The 15989-nt window shown below is 57.5% G+C and overlaps 1 protein-coding gene across 5 annotated transcripts; it reads right to left on the bottom strand.

Moving 5' to 3' along the window:
• Positions 1-2789: 2789 nt before the first annotated feature.
• LOC103546173 (gastrula zinc finger protein XlCGF7.1) lies at positions 2790-14199 on the bottom strand. 5 transcript variants are annotated; one of them, XM_070616744.1, is made up of 3 exons: positions 9825-14199; positions 6757-7655; positions 2790-5112 (listed from the first exon to the last, which is right to left on the bottom strand). In XM_070616744.1, exon 2 carries the CDS (start codon positions 7625-7627, stop codon positions 7016-7018), a length of 612 nt encoding a protein of 203 aa, XP_070472845.1. In that variant the 5' UTR covers positions 7628-7655; positions 9825-14199; the 3' UTR covers positions 2790-5112; positions 6757-7015. The 5 variants fall into 5 exon arrangements, with proteins under 5 accessions (XP_070472845.1, XP_070472842.1, XP_070472843.1 ...); XM_070616741.1 differs by having other exon boundaries at positions 9860-14199; XM_070616742.1 differs by having other exon boundaries at positions 9918-14199.
• Positions 14200-15989: the final 1790 nt, after the last annotated feature.

Here is a 15989-nt window from a genome sequence, read left to right as displayed (position 1 = left end):
GGACAGACATCCAGTTCCAGTCCTCTGAGTACCTGCTACAGAGGAGAGGTGGCGGCAGCCGAAGGAGAGAGCAAGGCTGACTCACAGGAACAGCATGGGGACCAGAGGAGGAGGAACACCGTCCTCGGGGGCTCAGGGGCACGCGGGGCCTCGCTCACATCTCACGAGGCCTTGCCACATGGCCCATCACCAGCCCAAGTGGGTCTCGGCTCCTTCCCACCTGAGTGAGCCCACACAAGCAGTCGGGAAGCGACTATAGAATTTCAGACCCAAAAGAAAGAAAACCTCAGAGAGCAGCTGGTGTACCACTCATTTCATGGATAGGAAAAATGGGGTGCAAAGTGGTAAGGACGTGACCAAAGCCACATGGTCACTAGACTCCAACCCTTGACCCCCGAACTAGATTCTTGTGCCTTGTCTCCAGTTACCAGGGGCCTCAGAGTAGCTGGTAAGGGGCTGCCACATCAGCACTAGTTCCTCTGACCTGGCCTCTCACAAAGGAGATGGCCACCTCCAATCCATGAATCCACCAGAAGTTCTTCACTAAAAGCCTACGGGTAACCAGCACCACACAGAATCACCAAAAGAAGATACTCGTCCTGACCTCCTCTGTGTGCAAGATGCTTGGAGTGTGTATTCGTTGGAGACATTGCCTTAGGTCAGAGTCCATAGAAGCAGAGCCTGAGATGAGGATTCTGTTCAAGGGAACAAGACCTGTTGGGAAGTGCTCTCTGGAGAGGAGTGGGAAGCAGGATGGGGCAGGGAAAGGGGCCAGTGATGTGGTCTCAGCTGGAGACTAGCATCGTTGGATCCCTCAGGGAGTTCTGGGCACAGAGAACTTCAGAGCTGCTGTCCCCCCCCCCCCGCCCCCTCCCCCATATCAGCACTCATCTGCGGAGGTGGGGGTGGGCTGGGGGCAGCCCCCAGGCTAGGCAGCTGGGAAACACCAGCAGCTTGGAAAGGAGATCTGGCAAAGCCTTGTCCACCGCAGGCATCTCTCACCTGGGCATGCTTAGGTTGAGGAAAGTGAGGCTTAGTGATGTTTTGAAGAGGGTCTTAGGAGGGTGGAGAGGGGAACAGGGAGGGCGCACAGACAGGGTGGAGGAAACGCCCTGGGCGAGGGGCCTGCTTTCTCCTCCAGGACCGGCCCTTTTCTGGGCCTTTCTCTCCTGTACTGTGTTCTGTACTGATGGTAAATTCCCGTAAAACCAGGCTGGGCAGGCCAGGTCAGGACGGGCACTGATGATACATGCTCCTGTCCCCAAGGGGTGACCATGGGCCAGACCCTGGACCCTGGACCCTGGCAGAGGCAGTGTATTCTTTCCACATCCCACAAGCCTGCCTAAGAAAAGTGTCACTCCTCCCTTTAGGTGGTAGAGTTGATGGAACGTCTGAGTCAAAAGGCCACCAGAGAGGTGGAAAAGTGAGGCAGAGCAGAGCAGCTGCCTCACGATTCCCTGAGGATCTGGTTAAAATGCAGTTCCTGACCCAGAGGCTGGAGTGGGGCTGTGATTTTGCATTTAAAACAAGCTCCCAGGTGACGCAACACTGCTGGTCAGTAGCAGGGGCATTGGTCTGCCACCTGGAACCCACTCACCCGCCTTGTTGCCTCTGGTTTTCCCTGGAGAATCTTTCCTTCCCCCACTCACAGACTGCGGACTCCAGCTGGGGTGACCCCTCGGCAGCAGCGTGTGCCCACGCCTGGCCATTCTGAACACTGCACACCCCCGCCTGGTGCAGCGACTGGTCTGGTGACAGAAATCGACCGATTCAGGCCCACGAGTCAGCCCTGAAACTGGTTCAGACCGTCAGGGGAAGAACGGAGCCTGGGCAGGCAGAGGACTGAGCTGCTGCCCGCTTCTTCCTGCCCCGCCAGCCAGGGAGGCAGCCAACACGAGGGACAGCAGAGTCAAAGTGGGGCTAGTCCCGGGGTCCCCATTGAGCCACTGCTCCTCTCAGTTACATGAGGACCGTTCCCCTTTGTGGGGTCAGTCAGTGTGAGGTGAACAGGAGTCCTGCTGCTGCACCCCCCCCCCCCCAGCAGAGCCAGGTTTCAAGGTCCCTGTCCTCCAGTTACCACCGCTTGGGACACTCCTTGGCTGATAGAGACAATTGATGCAGCCCCAAATCTGGGTCAAAGAGCAAGGCACAGAAGGAAGGTTCTGAAGTGAGCCTCGGCCATGATCGGGCCCAGCCCCTCACCAAAAAACAAGAGGGAAGTCACTCAACCCAAGTCTCACGGCTGCTGGGCTGCCTGACATAGACTCCACTCTCCAGCACCAGAAGACACGGGGCTGTGAAATGAAGTGGTCCGCTGCCAGGCAGGCCCTCCTCGAGGTAGGAGGAGCAGGAATTATTTTCCCCGTGTCACAGATAACACTGAACTCAGGAGACACACGCGACTGCCCGAGACGGCTCGGTGAAGCCGGGCCAGCACTGCAGCTGGATGTCTTCCAACTCGTGCCGTCTTAGCCACCCACCTCTCAGGTACCCATGGGACTCACCCCCCAGGTTCTCAGCAGGTCTGGCCTCACTGTGGGCTGAGTAGGCAGCTGGGGATACTTCAAGAGGCCTACTATCCGCTACCCACATCCAGGTGGCAGCCATTCTCCAGACTGGAGGGTGGGGGCAGCAGAAGGTAATTCATTGCTGTGCCCTTTAGCTATGCTCCCTCCAGCCTTTGGCCACCGTGAGTTACCTTGAACAGAACTCCTCAAGAAATGATGGAGGCAAGCTAGAGGCACGGCCTGCTCCCAGCTGAGCCCCAAATGACCACTCCTCACACCAGCTCTTGTCAAGAGAATGTTTATTCCACTTGGTCATCTCCAGCAGGTGTCTGTGACCTATGGAAACATCCAGCCTGGACGAGCATTTACGCACACTCCTGCATAACCAGGGGGGTCCTCCTGTCCCAATGCCCCAAGCAGGGGAGGACGTGAGGCCTCCTATGGCCATTATTGCCTCAGGGGAGCCAGCCCACAGCCCAGTAAAATGTACCCACTAATGAGCTCACGTGCCCTCTCCCCTTTCACACCTCCCAGCACCGGCCACCCCTCAACCTCCGGCACCTGACCCATTAGCCAGTCGACAAGTATTTCCTGAGTGTTACGGGCCCAGCCTTGTGCCAGACCCTTGTCCTCCAGGACCCCACAGTCTCATTGGAGATTCAAGACGCGCACGCGCGCGCGCACACACACACACACAAAACTGGAGTGTAAGACACGGTGCTGTTCAGAGAAGGAAGGGGGAATGCGGGCTAGATGGTCAAGGAAGCTGGGCCCTGGTGGAGAAGAGGGTGGGCAGGGCGGAGGGGAGGAGGGGCACATTTCAGAGCAATACCAGGGAAGGCAGAGGCAGGACACAGATGGCACAGTCACAGGGGAGGGAGGAGACAGCCGACAATCAGCAGAGAAGTGCATCTGTGAGGTCCCCTCCAGGTTGGCCAAGGATCAGAGGAAGTGGAAGCTCCTGGAGCACAGAGCACTGCTCTTTCTGTGCTCCCCCTAGAGGGGTCTGTTATCCCAGGACGAGGTGCATGGCAGACGGTCAGTAACAACCAGCCAAACTGCAACGGAGACGGGACAAGCAAGACCCCAGGGCAGGAGCCCACAGGGGCCCGAGATGACCCTAACCGAACCCAGCCCAGCCCTGGGACCTCCCACCCAAACACAACTCCTCCGCACCCCCACAACTCACATCACTGGGATTGGATCTCAATTCCACGACTAAAGGCCTCTCTCCACCCCAAGGGTTTCACTAAATGTAACCCACTTTCTTAAGTCTGGTTTTCATCAAAAACCCATCCTAGCCCTGGTCGGTCACACCTTTTCTGACGGGCGGTTCATTCTGGGGAGGCCAGGGGGCACTTCTGGGCTCCAGGCTGCCCTGAAGACCTGAGAAGTCCTCGCCCTGTTGTCGCTCCAGCACCCACCCCTCCACTTGTTCCGAGGGCACAGCAGAACTGTGGAGTCCGCCTCTGTCTCCACCTGGAGCCGGTGGCACGAGGAGCGAGGCTCCATCTTCCTCGGCAGCCTTCCCATCTCATGCCCGGCTGAGGCCAAAGGCCGGCTCTGGCAGGAGGCAGGTCCACCTGGCTGTGGCTGCTGGAAGCAGAATTCCTTCTCCGGGGTAGGCTCGGCCCAAATTCATGCCTCTGCCCAGTGTCCACAGAGGTCCCAGCCCTCCCCACCACCTTCCCAGTGAGATCAGAGCCCAGGCCGGGAGCCCAGGGCTGCACCGTGAGAGCCAGCACCAGGTGACCAGAGCAAGCAACCCCAAAAACAGAGAAGAGCAAACCAGCCCAGGGAGCCTCCAGCAACGTCTGGGGAAGGGAAGCAAGGTTCAGAAAGCTGCTGCCCTGTGCATTAGGTCTGGGAGAAGAGAGTGACCAGACGGGTCCCCTCCTCAGAATTCTTTATTCCTGAACAATGAAAGGAGGGTCGGTGGGGGAGGGAAAAATGCTACTAGTTTGGTGCCCAGACCCCAGACTCTGCATCAGGCAAGGAGAGCAGTGGGTGAAGCCCCGGGGCCCAGGTTCTCAGCCTGGAGTCCAGGAGCTCCCGACACTGCTTGGAGATTTGTGGTCTGCAGGAGTGTGTGTGTTTTCCTGGCGAGAAGGTTCCAAACCTTTGTCAGATTGTCGAAGGGCTTCACGCCCCCAAAAGTGTTAAGAACAATTGCTCTGAAAGGAGAGTGAAGCCTGTAAGTAGGGATCACACCGGGGTCAGGTTCTGCGTCTAAAGCCAGGTCTGCTCCGGACTTGCCGTGTTCTCCAAGGCCAGTCCCCTCCTGTCTCTGGTGGGCCAGGCAGGAGCAGAGAAGCCGTTTATCCACACAGGCACTGTCCCTGCTGAGGTCCGTGGCCAGGCGGCCAGGAAGAGCTCTTCTCTGGCTGCGACTTCCAACAGGTTCAGGGAGTTTTTCCACCAGGGCACGGACGCTGCCTCCAATTCCACGCTCCATCGCTCCTTCCGCCATCGCTGCAGGGCCCTCCCGAGGTAGGTTTTCTGAGGAGCATCCTCACGCTGGGGTGCAAGGCCCGTGGTCCCAGGTCCCAGTCTCTGTGCCCAGATGTGCCTTGCACACTGCCCAGAGGTCCTGCCCACTCCGCATCTGTTCAGAGACAGAGACCAGGGTCAGGTCTGGGGCTGTGACTCGGCCCTGCCCAGCCCCCCTCAGCCACCCCTCCGAGGCTAGGAGGGAGCAGTCAGCTGGGCCACCCTGCATCTGTCCAGGGCTTGGCCAGTCCTCTCAGCCCCTACCAAGCACTCAGGGATTATTAATCCCATTTGCAGATAAGACAGCTTGGGTTCAGGATATTCTGGTGACTGGCTCTAGATGTCCCAGGTCCCAGTTTAATCTCTTAATCTCTGCCATTAAGTACTAGTCCACATTACAACATCCTGGGGGTGACAGGCAGAGGGCAATGCTGGAGGAGCCATGAAGCTCTAAGGAAGAGCAGAGGGTAGGGTCTCCAGCACCCAGCAAGGACTGGCCATGGAGCCAGGGGCAGGTCTCCTCCAACCCAAGTTCCTTCCTCCTAACCCACTACCGGGGATCCCAGGTCCCCTCCAGGCACCCACACCAGCCAGTGACGCCCCTGCCCAGGCTCCTACCATGTGGTCCCTGGTCACATTTCCTCATCCTCAAAGCTCCATTTTCACACGAGTAAGAGCCTCCCTTAAGGAGGGTGGAGTGGAGATGAAGGGGCTTGGGGTCCAGAACCCAAAGCGAAGCCCAGGCTTGCACCATTGTAGACTAAGTGCTAAGTGTGATTCGGGGCAGGCTTGTGGAAGCCTCAGTTTCCTCATCTGCCAGATGGCTGAGGAAGCCCAGGCCTGGGAGAGCCACCATGGAGTCAGAGGCCCCTTGGGCAAGCCCCAGCTCTCCCTTCTCACGGCGTGACCTTGGTCAAGCCCCTCTGCTGGGGGCCTCATTTTCTCTTGTTTGGATGACCCCAAGACCCTTGAGGCTCCTGCTCGTTCCACTTCCATCTGTCCCCCCAGTGCCTCCAGTTCTCCTTGAACAGCTCGTCTGACATCACTGTGCCATTCTCATTAAACATCTTGGTGTCCCCTGTCCCTGCCCGCAGAGTCCTCTGTAGGGCAAATAGGAGCCTCCACTATCAGACCCCCACCTCCGATGCCTCCTTCCACACCTTGCTCTCCCTAGGGCACCTCCATCATCCCCAGGACCCAGCTCAAACCATCAAACTGCCTTGGATGATGCTGTCACCTACCCCCCCTCCAAGAGCGTTTTTTATCTGTCCCCCACGGTAGCCTGCATCGCCCTGTGTGAGCCCGGACATGACCTCAGGGACAGGGCCCTGTGTCTGTGCCTCCTCCGAGCGCCCAGCCCAGCTCCTGGCACACAGGGTGCTCAGTGTTTCCAGATCAGTCATGTCACCCTCTCTTTCTAGTGATAGTAATTACTATCCTCACAACATCCCAGGGAGAAGTCTGTCATCTTTAGCCCCAACTTACAGATGGGCAACTTAGTTACGACTTGAAATAACTTTTCAAGGACACCAGATAGTAACTGCTGGAGCCAAGAGAGCTTGGGGGCTGCGGGTGGGTCTGGGGATTGTGGAGAGGGGCCCTCTCCAGGTCGCTTGCAACTCTTGACATTCTGGGAATGAAGGTCTGGTAAGAAGCTAGTCATAGGGAGACCTGCAAGCCCAGTAAGCCCCACCTTCCCCTCCTGTCCCCCCACCCCCAGCCTGAGAGGGGCTCCCGCCGGCCGTCAGTCGGGTCTCACCTGCTCTAGGCCGGGAGAGCCTGAGGAGGAAAACCAACACAATGGCCCAAAGCAGGCGTATGCAGCCAGCCAAAGGGTCCTAGGGGCGGAGCGGAAGGAGGCGGCCCGAGCCTGGCAGCAGCCCACTCCTTCCAGACCCCAAGCCAGGCCTCCCCGTCTCCCGGGATCCCATCCAGCCGGGGCACCGCAGCCCAGCGCCATCTCCGGGGGTCACGGACGTGGCTCTGGGGCAGCAAACAGCCGGCAGGCGCGGCGCGCATCATAGCACGCGGCCTAAATGGGCCGCCTGGCCGTCGGGCCCGTGGCCGTGGCTGCGCTGGTGGGTCTTGAGCGAGCCCTCGCGCGCGAAGCTCTTGCCGCAGCGGGCGCAGAAGTAGGGCCGCCGCTCCCCGAACACGCCGGGCCGGCGCGGGTGCGGCGCGGGCATGCGCGCGTGCGTGCGCTGGTGGTTGAGCAGGAAGCGCGGCTCGCGGAAGCAGCGGCCGCACTGCGCGCACTGGTGCGGCTTCTCGCCGCTGTGGATGCGCTGGTGCGTGAGCAGATTCTGCTTGAGGCTGAAGCAGCGCCCGCACTCGGGGCAGGGGAAGGGCCGCTCGCCGGTGTGGGTGCGCTGGTGCACCTCGAGGTTGTGCTTGACGCTGAAGGCCTTGCCGCACTCGGGGCACACGAAGGCGGCCGCGCGGCCTGCCCCAGCGTGCGCCTTCTGGTGCCGCACCAGGCTGGGCTGCTGCGAGAAGGTCTGGCCGCACAGCGGGCAGCGGTGGGGCTGCTCCTCCGCGGGGTGGTGGATGACCAGGCCTCGCTCGTCCCCCAGGCCCTCTTCCCCGTCCCCCGCAGGGGACCCGCCCCCGGAGGACGCCAGGTCGCTCATGGGCACTTCCAGCTGCAATCACCAGCCCCTGGGGAGGCAGAAGTGGAGAGAGGAGTCAGGGGGGACCCTAGGGTCAGCCAGTCTCCAGCCTCAGGGAGGATACCCCACTGGCCACTCACAGCTTCCAGCATGCGCCCTTCTACAGTCTTGTTCGAGCCAGTGTTCCCCTATGGAAATGCCCTTCTTTCTCCTCTACCCCTTAATCACATTCTGCCCTTCCTTCAGGCCCCTCTCAAGTGCCATATCCTCCTGGAAGCCTTTCCTGACCCCTCCGAGCTTCGTGGCCCAACCCTGTGACCCTCACATCACGCTGCATGCGGGTCAGTCCTGCCACCTCTGCCTCTCACCACACCCTGCGAGCCTTTTAAGGACTGAGTTGCCTTCCTTATCCCTGAGCACTGTGCCTGCCACACAAAGCACTGAATAAACGCCGATGGGTAAGATTCAGGGGCTTCTGGTACTGTGAGTCATCCTGCACCAGGACATGCCATCCCTCCAACCAGATGCTCAAGGCGGGGTGGGGTATGGAGGTGCACCCCAATCTGGAGGGAAGGGTGGGGTCACCGGTGGTTTCAAGATATTTTTGCAAAGCTTAAAAGAAGAAACAAAACTCTGTACTTGAAAGTAACCTTATTAAATATTAAAGGCAGCAGCTCTTTTTTTTTATCAAAATGAGGCATGCCTGTAAGAAGTCTGCAAGTCACTGAAGCAGAGTGTGAGCTCCCGGGGGCCAGTCTCAGCCTAAGTCCTGGCGCCCCTCAGCAAAGCCTGGCCCAAGCTGAGCAACACCCGCAATGCTCAACAAAGCCCCCAGGTTCAGCTCCATCCAGTTCATGCTAGTTCTCTAAGGATCCTCTTCCCCAGGGCACTGTGTTCCTCTTACACTGGTTCCCATTGTCCTCACACAGTCCTGAGGAAGGGGCAGGGCTTATTGAGCACCACTCTATAGCTGGGGAAACTGAGGCTCAGTGAGGTCAACAGACTTGCCCAAGGTCACACGGCAAGGTGAGCCAGGACTAGGCCCTAAGTTTCCTGACTCACTGTCAAAAGCTCTTCTCAATATACTAGCTGCTCACCAACTAAACTCCCCTCAAAATACACACACACACACACACACACACAAGACCACCACCACCATCCTGGCCTGCACAGAGCCATCCATTCCCAAAGGGCCAATGCTCTTGTAGGACACTGCTGGCTGCCACCAGCCCCATGCCTCCAAAAATCCTTAGGCTCCTGTGGAGCCCTGAGGCCTGCTCCAGAGCCAGATGAGCTGGCCACTCCCCTGCATTCCCCCACCCCCATCAGGGAAGCTTGGCCGTTCCCCTCGACCTCCATGCAGGCCTTCTCCACGTTTCCAGATCTCACTGCTTACTACCACCTCAGTCGATCTATCTGCAGAGTGGGGTCTCAGAGACACTCCCTCTGTCTCCCTCTACTCTCAGGCCAGGGTGGAGCACACATTCACCCTAGAGAAGGGGACGTGTTCTACTTGCAGTAGACCCCACCCACAAGCCTTTCCCCAGGCAGCTGCAGTGACATCTGCAAAGACAGATCATCTCGGTCCCGTGGCCAATCTCAGCCTGGCCTCTAGGCAGCCTCCCCACTCTCCCCAGCTATACCCGACCAAGGCCCCGCCTGCCGCCGAGAGGGTCCAAGGCCATGGCCCCCCTGTCTCCCCCAAGTTCCTCCATCCCATCCCACACTCACAGCCCAGGCTGCGCCCCTCTTCCTCCGGTCTCCACGGTGGCTCTTTCCTCTAGAGTCTGCACTGCCCAACGCAAATACGGTAACTCTCCCGCAGCGACTCCCGCGCCCCCTCGCCGCCCCCATAAAGACAGCCAGCCTCCTGCACCGCTGTTCTTATCAAATAGCTGCAAAAGAGCCGACCCCACCCACCCGACCCCCTGCGCACGACCTTGCCAACTCCTGGGGCTCGAGGGACCCTGGAGAAATATGGTAAACTCTGCGTCGCAACCCCACCCCCACGAAAATACGTAGGCCTGCCACCCTGCTGCCGCAACCCACCCCACCCCGCTGCAAGTCCCGGCTCCCTTAGGGAATTAATGCAACCCACCCCCCGCTCCCGCAGCGCCCCGGGGGAACCACGCCACCCTGGATAAATACGTAATTAAGTCGCGGCGCTCCCCACTCCCCGAAAGGGTCTGCGCGGCTCCCCGCAAATACGGTAGCGCACCCGCAGTGACCCGCCCCCAAGGGTCCAGCACTGGCCTCGGTAAATACGGTAATCTCCCGCCGCGGCCCCAGCCCGGCCCGGCCCGGGACTCACATGGCGCCGCCTCCCGAGCCCGCCGCCTCCTCCGCGGCGCCGCAGCCGCCAGCGTCGCCGCAGCCGCACAGCAGCCCCGTGAGGCTGGGAGGTCTAACTCTCCAGCAACCTGGATGGCGGCAAACGGAGGGCTGCGAACGCTGCGCCCGCCCGGGCAGGAGAGGGAGCCAGGCGGCGGCCGGCGTGGAGGCAGAACCCCAACTCCCCCGGCTCCGCTGCCCCAGCCACTCCCATTTCAGGATCCCCGAGGCCCCAACTCAGCCGTTAGAGCCTCCTCCTCGCCTCCCTCATCCTAAGGCGGGGCGACCCCAGCCAGGCCCACGAACTGCCCCCAGCGCGTAGGAAGCAGGGTCTGGGGCCGCCGGAGGGACAAAGCCTTTCCTTGCAGGAGAGAGAAGTGGGGTGAACGCAGGAGCCCCGGCTGCGGACCCTTTCTGAGCGGGGGTTTCGTGGGTGGGAGACGGCAGTCGAAGGGGCGGAATCAGAGCTGACAGCTTTCCAAAGCCCACCCTACTATAAGGCCCAGGTTATGTCACTGGGATATCAGGGAATGGAAGAAGAAATTACAGCACTGCTGTCTGCTCCTCCTCAGAATCGAACCCATTACGGTCAACCCACAGATATCCCATAAAAGAGCTGCTTATGACACCCAGGGGAAGCAGCTGGGTGAACAGGGCTGGGCTGCATTCCAGCTTCCAACTGTCATTTAGTAACAGCACCTTTTACCTATACATTAGTTCTCTTATTACAAAGCCATCCGCATATATCATCTCGCGCAAGCCTTCCAATAACCATGTGCTGTCTTGTTTATACAGGTATTATTATCCCATTTTATAGGTGGGAAAATAAAATAAAATTGAAACACAGAGTAGCTTCCCCCGGGACCCACAGCTCTAAGTGGCAGAGCCCAGATGAGAAGCCAGGCCCACCACCCAGCCCACTCTCCATGCAGCACTCTGGTACCTGGACCCCAAAGCAGAAACAGTGTGTCAGCCGGGATTGGAAATCATAATCTCATCCAGGGTGAGAGAGTGCCTCAGAATTTACATTTGATAGATAAAGAAACTGAGGCCAGAGAGGGCAAGTGATTTTTTTAAAGTTAAAGGTGCTGGAGGAACATCAACTGGCCTTTTTCTCTGGGGCCCCTCGGCAGCTGCCAGGTGGAGGGAGCAGTTGGGACTGCACAGGGCCCACAAGGCTCCTTACAGCAGACAGTGGATGTGGCTGTTGGGGTGGTGCTATCCCAGCCTCATGAGGACCCCCTGCAGCTCTGCAGGGGCCCAATGTGCCTTTCAGAGCCCGGAAGTGAAGAATTCCAGGTGGGGTCCACCTGGCAGCGAAGTCAATCGCTTACTCCCAACACCAGCCCTGAAGGTCGGGCCTGCCTGCTTTCACAGCTCGCTCTGCGCACCAGTCTATCCCAGCAGGTCCACCGGGGGTCACGCTCAGCCTCCCGAGGACCCACCCCAACCCCTACCCCCGTGCATATAAATGACCAGGGTTTTCAAAAGCAAAATCAATAACAGACTAGAGGATGTGGCCCATATTTTCAGCAGCATTTTCTAGGTAAGCTGCACCAAAATAGAAAGGAAAGGAACCCAGCTGGGCTTGGGCAGCGTGGAGGGTGCAGACAATAGGACCTAATACACACCCCAGCTCAGGAGGTGTCCATTCTCTGCTCTGCCACCAGATGACTTCTGCTGAGTCACTAGTTTCTCTGGCTGCATACACACACACACACCTCCCCCCATCTCCCCGGCTGTTCTCACGTGCTGTGGTGAACACAATAGAACGGCAAAGTGGAAACATTCTGCAAATGCAGACATGCTTCTGCATACAGAAGAGCCCGAGGCCCAAGTGGCCGTCACCACCACTCCTCGAGGTCCAAGTGACAGCTGGACTCTGGACGCTAACAAAGGCCTGGGCTGCCCACAGTCCGGGCGGCCAGAGAACAGCTGGCCCGTGGCCCCCTTGTGGGTAGGGGTGTGTACTGCTCAGCAGAGCCCTGCCCAGGGCCCTGCACTGTGTTCCCTGCCCCCGCCCCTCCCCCTGGGGGGGGGACAACAGATGGACAGACCATCACCCCGAGTGCTGCCCTGCACAGCCCCAGACCGCTGCTCTCACAGATACCAGCCTGGCCATCCTCCAGCTCCTCCTGCTCGGCGCTGCATCCCCAGGGCTTCTGTGCTCAGCTGGGCCACCACCTCCCTGGTGACTAGCAAATCCCATCTCCCTGAATTGGACAGTGATCTCTAACATCCCTCTCCAGAGCATCTTGGAAGACCTCAAATTGGGATTTAGCACCCCAGGGGATTTGTTTCCCCCAGGTTGTGAGCATCCAAAGACAGGCACTGTATTTTCAGCATCTCTGTGTCCCAGGTGCCCAGTATAAACTAGCCCCCCTCCCCCCCCGACCAGTCAATGTCTGTTGAATGAATGTGCATGTCTGCAAGCCACACCTGAGAGCTGTGGAGCGAAAAGATGGCCCATGGCCAGCCAGTGTGCTAATGTAACGTAAGGCACGGGGAGGTGCAGGCAGAGCTCCAGCTCCAGCCACAGCTCCGAGGGCTGGGAGACACTGCAGGGACCCAGATGGAGCTGTGGGCTTTGGGTGTGAGGTCTCATCTGCTCCAAAGTCTTCTTTCCTTGAAATTAAAGCCCAAGACGTGACTTATCACATCAGTTCAGCCCAGCCCTTAAACTGCAGTGGCCTGCTTACCACTGGGGATAGTTAGTTTCTGATGGGGACCGAGCTCTTTGGGAAAGCCCTTTCCTTCTCTTCCGTAGCACAGCTTCCACTTCTACAAATGCGGGGCAAGTAGCCGGCAAGGAGTTTATTAAAATCATGATTATGACTGCCCTCTATTGAGCGCTTGCTGTGTGCCAGGCACGATACTACATGTTTTACACAGGTGACTTGCCCCAGGTCCCACATCTTAAATGGCAAAGCTAGAATTTAGCGCCAGAACTATCTGACTCTATCCACTATTCCCAACCACCAAAGAAAGCTCTTTCTAGATTTGGGGGGCAGGAGGGGGAGGCAGGGAGCTTCCTCTCAATAGGAGCAGTATTCTTAGGGCTATACTGTCCAATAGTCACCTGTGGCTATTTACATTTAAATTAATTAAAATCAAATAAAATTTAAAATTCAGTTCCTCAGCCTCACTAGCCACCTTTTAAGTGCTCAATAGCCACATGTGGCTGGTGGCTATGGTGCTGAACAGCACAAATATAGAAGATTTTCCTCATCACAAAAGCTCTACTGGACAGCACTGGTCTAGGGCACCTCCGCCTCCAGATCTGAGTAAGCAAGGAGACACCCTTCTCTTTTTAACCCAAGGGACAACCTACAGGACACCATTCATTTCCCTCTCTTCTCTGCCATGACCCACTAAAAGCCGTGATATGAGAGAACATACTATTTTTGGCCCCAACACTCCTCTTGCCAAAAGGTCAAGGATATTTCTTTACCAAACTACTTAGAAAAAGTTCTCAGGCAGCATCCCCTACTCCCGCCAGGTGCTCTCTCCTTGTGGGTATACCTGTCCGCTGGCCTCACAGCCCGTTCTCCCTCGGGCAGCTCCCTGGGGCTGGGCAGTGGGGAACCAAACCCGCCCAAGGAGGCTGGCCGCCTTGCCAGCTGACTTGAAGCTCGTGTTGCTTGCCAAAGGACAACCATTTTCCAGGGACCTAAGTCATTTCTCTTAGCTCCCAGCCTCCTCCTAACAAAAGAACACAAGGATGATGCCGTTCCAGGAACCCCAGCTCCACTAAGCTCATGTGGCCTGTTGGAAGCTTTGCTGTGGGTCCCCACCACAGACCTGCACTCACCTGGCCCTAGACAGGAAATAAGTCCTTTAAGATCTTGATTTATTTGCTCATTGTTGTTTTCTGTTCCCCTGTGCAACCCTTTAATCTCAGCACGCTCTGGAGTATTTTGGATTGTAAATCGCTAGGATAGCTCTAACCTTCTTATCTTTGATTTTATGGTGTGCCTCCTCCTAAATATTCTCTGACCCAGTTTTATTATTTGAAAATGAAAGGGAATGAAAACAGAGGTTGACAATGCCAGGCCATCCTTGGAGAAGCCTGTGATTGTGACAGAGGAAGAGGCTTGGCTAACAGGAGGCCTGGGACCTGTCGTCAATCTGCAACATGACCTGGCCAATTAACGCCACTGTCACCATCCCCCTCTCCTAGGTCACTGCCCTGCCTAGGTCACTGACTCGTGGTGAGAGTAGATGAGATGGTGAGTAAGAAAGCCTTGTTAAGAGAGCCAGGGCTGTGGACAATTTATTCAAGAGCTGACTGCATGGATTGTTCCGAGCTGTGGGTATATTAAAATGATTTTCCACAAAGGTCCATGAGCTCCTCGAGCGTGAGGACCATGACTGCTATTGACTGAATTGTGTCCCCCGCAAGCTGATGTATTGAAGTCCTGCCCCACAGTGTGACGGCCTTTGGAGATAGGGCCTTTGGGAGGCAAGGAAGGTTAGATGGGGTCATGAGGGTGGGGTCACCTGATGAGATGAGTCCTTATGAGACGAGGAAGACAGACCAGAGTGCTCTCTCTCCCCCCACCTTGATCGTGGACTTCCCAGCCTCCGCACTGGGAGAAATCACTGTCTGCTGTGTAAGCACCCAATCTGTGGTATTTTGTTATGGCAGCCCGAGCCGAGGAAGACAGCGGCTTATTCATCACAGCATCCCTGAAGTCTGACACAGTGCCTGGCACACAGTAGCCTTGTGTAGTGAGTCAGTGCTGTGCCATCCCGACCTGGTCAATGGGATACACACCTCAGTAGTTCTTTACTCCAATAGACCCGGCCCTATCCCCACTGTGACCCAAAGCACCCATTTGTGAGAGGATCAGTCAGCTGGGGGTCAGTGAACAGGCATTCTCATGAGTTTCCACAGGGAGAAAAGCTGCCTTTAGGCCTGGGGTTACTGAGGTCCTACACACAACTGTTTGACTTGACCATTAAGCAGAAGCCCTTTGTGGATGGTACCGCATCCCACTGTACAGAAACTCACGCCCACTGATCTCTCCAGTACCTGCCTGCACCGCCCCTCAGGCACCTGATTCCACAGGGCCCCAGGGTTTCTGCAGGTCCTTCCATGCAGACAGTGGCTCTCTAATGCAGGCATGGGATTCCGGGATGCCTTCCTGGAGGAAGTGGGCTTGCTTGAGTTGGTCTCAGCATTTGCTAAGTGGCAAAGAGGAAGAAGCAAATGACTCTTGAACTTTCCCCATGATTAAAGTGGGTTTTGATGAGATCCAAGGCACTTGGCTTCCCTGAGCAGGGCAGGCTGGGGGCAGGGCTGCGGGAGAGGAGGAGGGCCTTACAGGAAGACAGGGAAGCACCCAGGGCGGGTGTGGGTCAGAGCAGGTGCCTAGGAAAACCCTTCTAATTTGGCTTCCTGCTGGTCCTGGGAGCTCAACTCTTAGACGAGCACACCTCCCGAGTTGTGAGAGTTCACACAGCGTCATTCATGATCAAAGACCACAGGAGTCAGCGGCCCCACCCCGCCGCCCACCGAATGCTAACCATTACGGACACCGTGTTACCCAGCTAAGCTGGATCACCTCTGTATGTCTTCTTGTGACACTACAACAATTAGAGCTCCTACCAGATGAAGAGATTAAGCAAAACCTGAAGAGAGGGGTAACTGAAAGCCAGGGTGAACCCCACAGCTCCTGGAGAGGGTAACGCTTCTCTGAGTTCAGAGAAGAACCCGGCAGCCCCTGGGAGGCTGGCAGACACAGTTCATCCTCCTACAGAATCACACCAGAGTCCCCCCTTTTTCCTCTCACCTTCTGGCTATACAACCCTGATACCCCAAGACCCATCCCTCTCTGCAATTCCCCCTCCCCTTGTGGGAACACACAGCCCAAGGCTACAGCCCAGCTGGAGCCCTGGGTTCCTCTGTCGGCATCAGGGCCCCAGCACCCTGCTTTGGAAAGGCATGAGGGTGACCTCTGGGGGGCTGGGGGTCGCGAGGGCTGTGGGGGGAAGAGATCAAGTTGTCTTGGAGAGAGAAGAGAATACTTCCCTCCACCGCCAGCAAGAA

The sequence above is a fragment of the Equus przewalskii genome, chromosome 4 (genome assembly GCF_037783145.1).
Source record: "Equus przewalskii isolate Varuska chromosome 4, EquPr2, whole genome shotgun sequence".
Classification (NCBI taxonomy): domain Eukaryota; kingdom Metazoa; phylum Chordata; class Mammalia; order Perissodactyla; family Equidae; genus Equus; species Equus przewalskii.
This window is presented reverse-complemented; position numbering and strand designations above follow the sequence as displayed.